The sequence below is a fragment of the Leptodactylus fuscus genome, chromosome 1 (assembly GCF_031893055.1).
Source record: "Leptodactylus fuscus isolate aLepFus1 chromosome 1, aLepFus1.hap2, whole genome shotgun sequence".
NCBI lineage: Eukaryota > Metazoa > Chordata > Amphibia > Anura > Leptodactylidae > Leptodactylus > Leptodactylus fuscus.
In genome coordinates, this window is record NC_134265.1 from 223,264,660 (window position 1) to 223,275,235 (window position 10,576).

Here is a 10,576-nt window from a genome sequence, read left to right on the forward strand (position 1 = left end):
TTGCGTAACTAAACTCGTGTGGGCCCCGTTGCAATCTTTTGTCCGAGGCCCCCTACCCCCTCCCTAACACATTCTTGATAGTAACAGTTACGGTACCCCATACAGTATGATATGCTCCACAGTGGCCCCACACACAGTATAATAAACTCCATAGTGGGCCCCCAACACAGTATAATATGCTCCCCACAGTGGCCCAACACCGTATTATATGCTCCACAGTGGCCCCCACACAGTATTATGTGCTCCCCACCGTGGGCCTACACAGCATTATATGCTCCCCACAGTAGCCCCCACACAGTATTATATGGTCCCCAAAGTGGCCCCCACTCAGTATTATATGCTCCCCTCAATGGGTCCCCTCCACTTCAGTGCTATTATACTCTGGGGTATAATAATAATATTGTTGGTTCTGTTCGGGATAAACTGATGGCTGCATTATATGGATATCTTGTGGTGGGTACATGTGCTGCCTCTCATGTTAGGGCTTCCAGCAGGATAATGCCTGCCCCCACACAGCAATGTTTGCCAAGAGTGTCTTTGCAAGATTGCAACAATTACTACAGCATCACATTGTGGGGATGCTTTTCTGCAGGAAGAACTGGTGCACTTCATAATAAGGAAGAAACATTATGTGGAGATATTGAGGCAACATCTCAAATTAAAGCTTGGAAGCAAATGGGCCTTCCAAAGTTTTCAAATGAGTTTACCTCTACAACACAAGTTTGCCGAGCTTTGCCACATTATATTCATAATTTTAACTGTTGGCGTTCAAGCGTACTCACTACCACTCACTAGTCAGAATTTTCATTGTTATGTGGCAAAACTCTCTATAGGTGAGCTTACAAAGAGCTCCAGTTAAATACATTGAAATTTTAAATGTTGATTTTTTTTTTCTTTTTCAGCAAAATATTGCTCATACCCGAAGTATAAGCCTGACAGCTGTTGGCATGCATTTATGGCAAGCACTGAAAGCTGGTTATCCCCTTGATGTTGAGCGAGCTGGCTTGACACCTACCATACAGAAGACTATTACAGAGGTCATTAAAGGGCCAGCTATCAACTCAGGTCAGCAGACGTTTTTAATATTGTCTTGTATTTTATTGTCTATTATTGTTTCGTATTTTATATTGCATCTCAGTAGTGAATTAATCTGAGACAAATAGTATATGACTGATCCCTAGACCAGATAGGCTGAGGATAGGCTGAGTTAGCACCCATTTTGCAGTCTAAATGAATGTTCTGACTGCAGATATATAATCTATAGGCAACTTTTTCAGCTTTTCCTGACAGACACCTAAGAGATAGGGAGTATGTGAGGAGATTGACTATACATGTTAGATACTCCCTGGTGGTTAGGAAAAAATGGTGCAGAAAAGACATTGTTGGTTTTAATAATGTTTTTACCCAGGGGAATTATTTTAATAGAAATATTAATAAAGATTAGTTTTTTAATTGCCATTTTTGTTTTGGATTGGCTAGTAATAGAGATTCTGGTGGAAGTATAAGAACACAAAATACGCAGCAAACTGGTTTATTTAAAAAAAACAAAACAGGAAAATAAATAAACCTTGACTTCAGGAAAAAAATAAATAAAACAAAATACAACTTTAACTTCAGCAAAAGCCGCCTGAGCCGCTAGCTAAACAGAACGGCTAACCTAACTACAACCCCTGGCAAAAATGATGGAATTGCCAGTCCCTGAGGATGTTTCTTCAGTTGTTTAATTTTTTAGAAAAAAAAGCAGATCACAGCCATGGAAAAATCTAAAGGCATTTCATATGGCAACTTTCTGGCTTTAAGAGACACTAAAAGAAATCACGAAAAATAATTGTGGTAGTCAGTAACAGTTAGATTTTTAGAACAAGCACAGGGAATAAATTATGGAATCACTCAATTCTGTGGAAAAAATTATGGAATCATGAAAAACAAACAAAATAACACTCCAGCACATCACTAGTACTTTGTTGCACCACCCCTGGCTTTTATAACTGCTTGCAGTCTCTGAGGCATTGACTTCATGAGTAATAAACAGTACTCTTCATCAATCTGGCTCCAGCCTTCTGTCATTGCTGTTGCCAGATTAGCTTTGCAGGTTGGAACCTTGTCATGGACCATTTTGTTTAACTTCCACCACAAATGTTCAATTGGATTGAGATCCGGACTGTTTGTAGGCCATGACATTGACCTTATGTGTCTTTCTTCAAGGAATGTTTTCACAGTTTTTGCTCTATGGCAAGATGCATTATCATTTTGAGAAATGATTTCATTATCCCCAAACATCCTTTCGATAGATGGGATAAGAAAAGTATCCAAAATTTCAATGTAAACCTGTGCATTTACTGAAGATTTAATGACAGCCATCTCCCCAGTGCCTTTACTTGACATGCAGCCCCATATCATCAATGACTGTGGAAATTTGCATGTTTTCTTCAGACAGTCATCTGCATAAATCTCATTGGAAGGGCACAAAACAAAAGTTCCAGCATCATCACCTTGCCCAGTGCAGATTCGAGATTCATCACAGAATATGAATTTCATCCAAAGTCCACGATTGTCTTTCCTTAGCCCATTGTAAACTTGTTTTTTTTCTGTTTAGGTGTTAGTGATTGCTTTCTTTTAGCTTTTTCTGTATGTAAATCCTGTTTTTGAAGAGTATGGTTTATCACTCATGAAGTCAATGCCTCAGAGACTGCAAGCAGTTAGAAAAGCCAGAGGTGGTTCAACAAAGTACTAGTCATGTGCTGGAGTGTTATTTTGTTTGTCTCTTTTTCATGATTCCATAATTTTTTTCCTCAGAATTGACAGATTACATAATTTATTCCTTGTGTTTGTACTAAAAATCTAACTGTTACTGGTTACAATTATTTTTCTTTATTTCTTTTAGTGTTTCTTAAAGCCAAGAAGTTGCCATATGAAATGCCTTTAGTTTTTTTTTCTACTTGTGATCTACTTTTTTCCCACAAAATTAAACAAATGAAGGAACATGCTCAGGGACTCGCGATTCCGTAATTTTTGCAAGGGGTTGTATACATGTGGCTTATCCCAGCCACCCGAACAAAACAGGGGCAATATAGTTACAGGACTAAACCATACACCTGCTTTCACCTCATGGAACTGCTATGAACTGCAGGCTCTGCGGCCTTTTAGGAGTCAGTAATGAGTCCAGGATCTACACTTGTGCTGAGGCCTACTCCAGGTCCGCCCTGGACCACACATAGGTCTGCCTGTCACCTTCTCACATAACATAGATTTCATATTCACCTCAGACAGAACTTTATGGAGAGCAGAGGCTGTTGCCTCATTCTTTGTCTCATCTTGACACATAGCAGTGTTAAAGAGCTGCCTAACAAAAGAACAATTTAGCATCTGCAGTTATTTGTATGTCTTTTCCAGCACATTCTTCCTCTCCTCTCCATAGACCCACATGTAACAAGTAATTGTGCTTGATAAATGAAAAAGGAAACCTACACTGTATTTCTTAAATAAGATGCATTACAAAGTTCATTATATTCACCTGTACTATTCATTCATGAAAAGTTGTTTTATTATTGGACGTACGTTTTCAGATATGGCTACAATTAGTTTGAACATACTCTGGGGAGATTTTTATTATTATTATTATTATTATTATTATTATTATTATTATTATTATTATTATTATTATTATTATTATTGCATTCTAGCTATTGTGGCCTAAAAATATTTTCCTAATACAATTCTCAATTCCGCAGCCCTAACTTTTTCTTATTAAGTGCAGACCGTTACGTCATGAAATTTATCAGCGAAGCTGATTGACTATTCCTTTACTAGTCCTCTCTCTTCTCGGGTCATAAATACTCATTTAAACTGAATTTACATGAGGATGAGAAGAATATGGGACAGATGAGTGCTGTACTTTACTTCTCTATGGCAGTCTCATAGAGGTATAAGGAGCATCAGCATGCATGTAAGACTGCTGCTCCATTCTACCCCTCTTGCTGTTGCCTGCGGTCTTGCCACTGAGGAATACGTGCCAGCAATCTGTGAAGGTTCAAGCAGTTGGACTACCATTTATCTTGCTATTACCACCTATCCAATGGATCAGTGATAACTTGATATTACTGGAATAAAAATTGAATTTGAGAATGGCAGAATGCTTAGTACAATAGGCCATTCATTCTTTCATTTAGCGAGAGTCCAAGTCCATGAACCCATCTGAGGCTGTTTGTGTACATGTAATAACATTAGAGACGCAGATGTGCTATGAAACAAGTTTACATTTACTGCCAATTTTTGTATTAAGTTAAAATATTTTTGAACATAGCCAATGGTTATCATTTGCTATTTTTATTTACGGAATAAAATCCACATTTTTTTTATCTATAATACCTTGAAATGTTGATATTTTTCATTGTATGATGAGTAACACTTTAAGGATGCAGCCTTGCTGGATATGTAGGGAAAAGGTCCTTTTCTTTTCTTTCTTTTTTTTTTTTTCTTTTTTTTTCATCTTTTTCATTTTAATGTCAACATAGTTATAAGAGGGCTTTTATTTTGCATAATGAGTTGTACTTCTCTATTGCACCGTTTTGGAAAATCTTTAGCTTATTAACTCAGGATGCAAACAAAAGTCAGCATTGTTTTTCTAATGTTTTTTAATTTTTAAAATTTTGTGGGGTGCACTGGTTTCACATCTGTATTGGTCCATTAGAGACTCCACTGCAGAAACTGAAAGTTCGACTGAGAGAAAAGCCCGGTATGAAGGACTTTTCTCTTTGATGGTTTCAGCATATAAATAGTGGACCCTGAGGAGCATCTGGTGGATATCATTATAGTCTATGAGGTGCATGAGTGTCTTCAGGTAACCACTGTTACCAGGTCTCTGTCGTTCCTGTCCCCTGGTGGACCCAAACAACGAAAATCTGTGCACAGATGTAAACCTAGCCTATCATGTTACCTTTAGGTTTTTTATTTTTTAGGCTTTCTTTGCACAATAAAATAGCTTATTTACCAAAAATAATTTTTAATAGCGTTACCACATTCTAGGCGATAATATTTTAAATTTTTCCATTATTGGAGCTGTGTCGGGGCTTAGGGATCAACTGTTCGTTCTATTAGTAACATTTCGGTTTATATGTGACTTTTAAAAATAAATAAATACATTTTGAGGCAGACAATGTGACCAAGCAGCAGAAATTTTGTTGCTCTTTATTATTTTAATACTTGCCGGTGTTTACTGTGCACGATAAATAATATTCTATTTCTATAGTATGGGTTGTTGGGACTAAGCAATACTAAATGTGGCTTTTTTATTTTTATTATATTTCTTTTACAAAAAGAAAAAAAATGGAAAAAGCACTGTTTAAGTTGTTTTATTTAATTTTTTACTTAATACTTTACAATGAGTGAACTAGGTATCACGATCACTACTATAGTACATTTCTTCTGAATTGCAATGTACTGAAGTTTGCAAACTGAAAGTGAAAGTATATCTATATTAGGTTAGAAATGATCTTGGGAGGGTGAGGGGAGCCTTCAGTAGGCCCCCATCACTGTGACAAACAATCAGCACCCCACTATCACATTGGGTGGGACAAACACAGAGACCCTTTTACCTTTGCACTGGTTTTGCTAAAGTTTTATTCAGTGAATCTAGACATTATTTTATAATAAAACCTTTATATCTACAGATCTATCCAGTTTTCAAGCTATAAGGGCTTTGGTGGCTCCTGAAATTGATATCTACCTCATAAGGATGGTGATCACACTGCTAGAAAAAGAGAGAGGTGGTGAACTAGGCCTAACCAATGAACATCCACAAAGTATGACAAGGGACGAGGCACAGGAACAAGTGAGCACACAGCCCAAAACCATTATGGACAGGACTCATGTTTGGATGGAAAAGGAGGTTAGATGTTTGTTAGCTACTTGTTCTAAAATATTAAAGGGATTGTTTCATGATGGTTGCTCCCTGTTCACATGCTTATTAGGACATATTTACATTATAGTGCCTCCACTGTATAGGATCTCCACTATGAGCCAGAATGGAGAAAAACTGTTAAAGTCCTTTCACTGGTACCCACCCAATCTATATAAGCATTACATAGGCAACCATTCAATTAAAAGACTGCCACACATAATACTATATTGCTTCTTTAGTAGCTCTTGCCACACAGTTGTTTTCCAGTGTTGTTTCATCCTGCAGTAAGTGCTGCTCCATTGATTCTAGCGCAGTTGGATTTCTTTCTTCAGTTCCCACCATTCCTGAGCAATCAGTGCATTTAGTTTCAGATTCAATATGCCATATGTGAAACGACACCTCATATTGACAAAATTGAGCAGGTTATCAATTACTTAGTACATTTCCATGAGCATTAACAGAGGAACAGCACAATAGTTTTGTGGGGACCCCCCCCCCCCCCCAAAAAAAAAAAAAAAACCTCTCCTCCTCACATATATGCTCACACAGTAAAGATGCTGTACGTAGCTGTACACGTGAGCATTCTGACAGACTTAGGTACATTTCGGTATACTTTCGGTATATATATATTTAAAAAAAAAAACTACTAATGCCATATATATTTCCATTAGAAAATGTCGACAGGACTACAGTGATAATTTTCGCATTCTTCTCAATACGATGTTTTGTGTTCAGAAACAAACCAAAGAGGTCCCATCAAATGTTCAGAAAGACTCCATGTCTGTTGTAGCTCCGATCAAACTGGCCTCATGGAATCAGCAGGTATTGGATGAAGACACAGAGGAATTATTCTCAGAATCCCAAGTTCAGGTATTTGACATTAAACATGTATGCATTCAGCATATATTGTTGTTTTATTTTTCACTATAGAATATATATAAGAATTTATTTTGTAAGATGCTTACATTGCTTTTTTTTTGTAAAGAATTAGAGAAATATGATGGAATGTTTAACTATACAGTTAAACTTTTAGCTGTAGTTTATCAGTTGGACATCAGCAGGGGTCCTGGATCTTGGACCCTGAAACCAAAGTCAACTGTTTAAAGAGGCTGCAGCATTCGGGTGTGCACTGCAGCCTCTTCACTACACAGGTTTGTACATTTGTGTATTAGCTGTGCTTGTTATTGCATCTCGGCTCATTGACTTGAATGAGACTGAGATGCAAACAGGCCGTGTGACCAATGAATGCGATATCACATTTGAAGATGTAGTACTCAGTACACACTACTGCTTAAAACAGCTGATTCTAAGGATGGGTCATCAATTAATAAGATTTAGAAAACTCCTTTTCTAACCCTTTTAGGATGCAGGGTAGTTTGTACAACTTTTATTTTATATCTTCCTTCCCCTCCTTCCAAAGTTCCTTTTTTTTAATTATTATTATTTTTTCTGTCGAGATAGCTATATGAGGGGGTTAGTTTTTGCGTGACGACTTGTACCATTTTGGGATAATGTTTTAATTCTATCATTATTTTTGCATTTTGTGTTCATGGTATTTACTCTGCATTAAAAGTGACATAGCTACTTTGTCCGGTGGGTCATTACAATTACAGAAGTACCATATTTGTATTGATTTTATCATGTATTAGCTATTTTTAACACTATTTTTCGATAGTGGGGACTTAGTTTGCGTACACATCTGTGTTGGAGTCTCTGAAGACCAGCAGGATTACTGCCACATTTGAATGTGTGTGTCATCCTGTTGTGTGTTATACGGTGTGTGCAATGGTAGTTAATAAAACTAAGAGAGTGTAATGTAAGCTCTCCAGTTAGACCTCAGCTAGCCGGTCTTTTACCGGTTTTGAGGTTAGTCCGTGGCTGGGTGTGCTGATTTGGGACCCCTTGTAATATATTACACACCCTTTAGAACTGAAGGTGTGTTAAAGAGATTCACTGATTATGACCAGCGTATAGGGTATCGCTCCTGATACTATATCCCTATGTTAGATACCAAGACTTATACATAGGGTATTATACCCCCTGTCCTTTTTGACAAATTGGATAGGTGGACTTTGCAGGGCTTTGAGTATTGAGCCAGAATCTCAGCTTTATAAATAATTTGCATGTACCTACCTACCGCCTAACACTACCATTGGAACGCAGTGTAATAATTTTAATATTTAATACTTGGTACTTTTAATCGTCACTATTAAAAGTTATATTTTAGTGTACACATTTTTCCTTTTTTTGTTCCCAGTGCAATGTACTGCAATAAATAGTATTGCAGCACATAACACATAGGCTCACTATGTGTAACGTGCATAAGCAGGAGGCCATTGCGCGGTCTCCAGGCTGCCATGGCAACCCCTCTTACCCTGCAATCTTACTATGGGGATTCGGAGGGAGGCAATCTTGCCCTCGGATCCCCTGATTGCCAGGCTCCTGTGCCCACAGCATTACGTAATAGTAAGGAGCAGGAAGGGGTTAATGTCAGGTTTTGTACCTCAGGATAGGTCATCAGTATCTAATTAGTGGGGGTCTGACACCCCGATCTCTCAGCTGATTTGACTTCAGCAAGCTGTATAGTGTATATGGCCACAGTGTACAGCTCTATAGTTGTGGTGCTGGGGAACTTTAGCTCATTTCACATTCTCTTGAATAGAAGCTGAGCTGTTTCCAGCTATATACACTATATACAGTGTTTTAGACTTGGTGGAAAAAGTTGGAATTGCTGAATTTTAGGATATTTTTAATTTAGCTAAATATTTAATATAGCTAAAAAATTCTTTAAAAATATGTTTAACATAAAAACATGATTTGAACAATAGGCCATTTGCTGGCGACACATTATTCCTAAGAAGCATTGTTGCTAAGAAAGCACATTTTTTCATTCACAATATAATTGGGGTTTTTTTGTTTGTTTGTTTTTTCCCGCAGACACCAAAAAGAAAGTTGCCTGAATGGTTTGAAGTGCCAAAAGAAACTGCTAAGTCTTCTAATACCAAAAAAGCCAAAACTGTAAAGAAGAAAGGCCTTTTTGGATGAACGTTGTATTTATGCATGTTGATATTTGTTATATATATGTCCTTGTTTTATATATTGCCCATGTTTATTTTATGAAGTTGGAGAGTGTACATCTCTTCACTTTTATTGAATGTTTAGTTTCTTGTGTTACATATTCGTCATACTAGGCCCACAAAGTGTTCGTACCTTGGTGCACACAAATCCACAGGTTGATCCTGTTCATAGTATTCAAAGGAGAATTCCATCCCAATTTGATCTTTTAACACGACAGTCATTTTAGAAGATTTCATTGGAGGAAATTGGGACCTCAGAACATCACCAATTTTCAGAGTTACAAAGCATTTAAGATCCTGCAGAAAAGCTTAGAAAACTACATCAACGAGAATCATTTTAGGGCTTTGCTTGGAACGCAGTGTCGGAGATTTCCAGTAGTTGATAGGATGTTCATTTACTCCAACAGTGATTCTTCATCTTCTGTGATTAACAGTGGTATGAGGACTTTGTCATCTTCTTACATGCCACAAATACTGCACATAACAAAAGTTCATATTAGGCTAGGTTTCTTCGTTCTTGAAAAAAATGAAACTTGAAACAATGAAAACTCGTGGTCCACTTTCACCAGGTAGTGCTGCTAATATTTTTTAAGCTATATTTTTTGTATCATAAAAACTAAATTGCAAAATGTAATTTATTTGTTTTTCTTATTGTGTACAGAGACAGTGTGTATATACTTTCAGAGTGAGGCTACCAAAACTATCTAATCTGTAGGAGGGAAGTGTGACTATCCCCCATTGTCTGTTAAGAGAAATAGGGATAGGACATGTTACATTTTATAAGTTTGTACCACAAATCGAAGTCTATGATCGGTTAAGATCTGACTGCCAGAAACCCCACTGATAATAAGAACAGGAGTCCTGGGTCCCTGCAGCTCCCATTCAGACACATACACCCTGTATATTTTTGTGAATTGAGGACCGGTTTCATTTGTGGTTCACCACCTTTAACATACTCAATCCTTTACTCCACAGAAATAGTGATATATGTGTATCTAACAGCCTCTATTATCCTGTTAAACTCTGTCTGCTGATTCTTGTATGCATGAAGATTGAGGAGCTGGGAACATGGAAACATACAAACAAGCATACTATGTCAAAAAATATATACGTATATTATTTTGTAAAAAAAAAAATATATATTCGTTTTCTAAATTTGTTTAAATAAAGAAATATAAAAGCATCAGTTGTGTTTACAATTTTGTTCTAGTACATTTCGTTCAGTCTGTACATAGAAGAGGTTTTCCAGTGGTCTACAAATGGCGCACATTTGGCACGTGTCTTGTGGAGTAGGTAGGCTCAGCAGTAGCAGCAGCAGCAGCAGACCCAGACAGTCAGAGACAGACACCAAAATTGGGTTCAACAGGTTTATTTAGAAAAACAGGAAAATAAATAAACCTTCACTTCAGACACAAATGAGCAAAACAAAATATAGCCTTAACTTCTGGCAAAAATAAAACAAATCCCGTTTGTCTGAATGGCTAACTAAACAAAGGTACTCTAACTGTACGTGTGGCTTGATTCAGCCATACGGTCAAAACAGAGGCTATGATCCATACTGGTCTCTCACCAGATGTCAGGGTGTTGGGACAGAACCTGA

At 37.3% G+C, this 10,576-nt stretch overlaps 1 protein-coding gene across 1 annotated transcript in view; it reads left to right on the plus strand.

Moving 5' to 3' along the window:
* WRN (WRN RecQ like helicase) overlaps nt 1-10,046 on the plus strand; it is a 100,443-nt gene extending 90,397 nt beyond the window's left edge. Inside the window, exons 34-37 of the mRNA XM_075262230.1 lie at nt 903-1,065; nt 5,670-5,887; nt 6,635-6,769; nt 8,837-10,046. Coding sequence (XP_075118331.1) covers nt 903-1,065; nt 5,670-5,887; nt 6,635-6,769; nt 8,837-8,944 — 624 coding nt within the window. The 3' untranslated portion in view covers nt 8,945-10,046. The remainder of the gene's footprint in view (nt 1-902; nt 1,066-5,669; nt 5,888-6,634; nt 6,770-8,836) is intronic.
* Nucleotides 10,047-10,576: the final 530 nt, after the last annotated feature.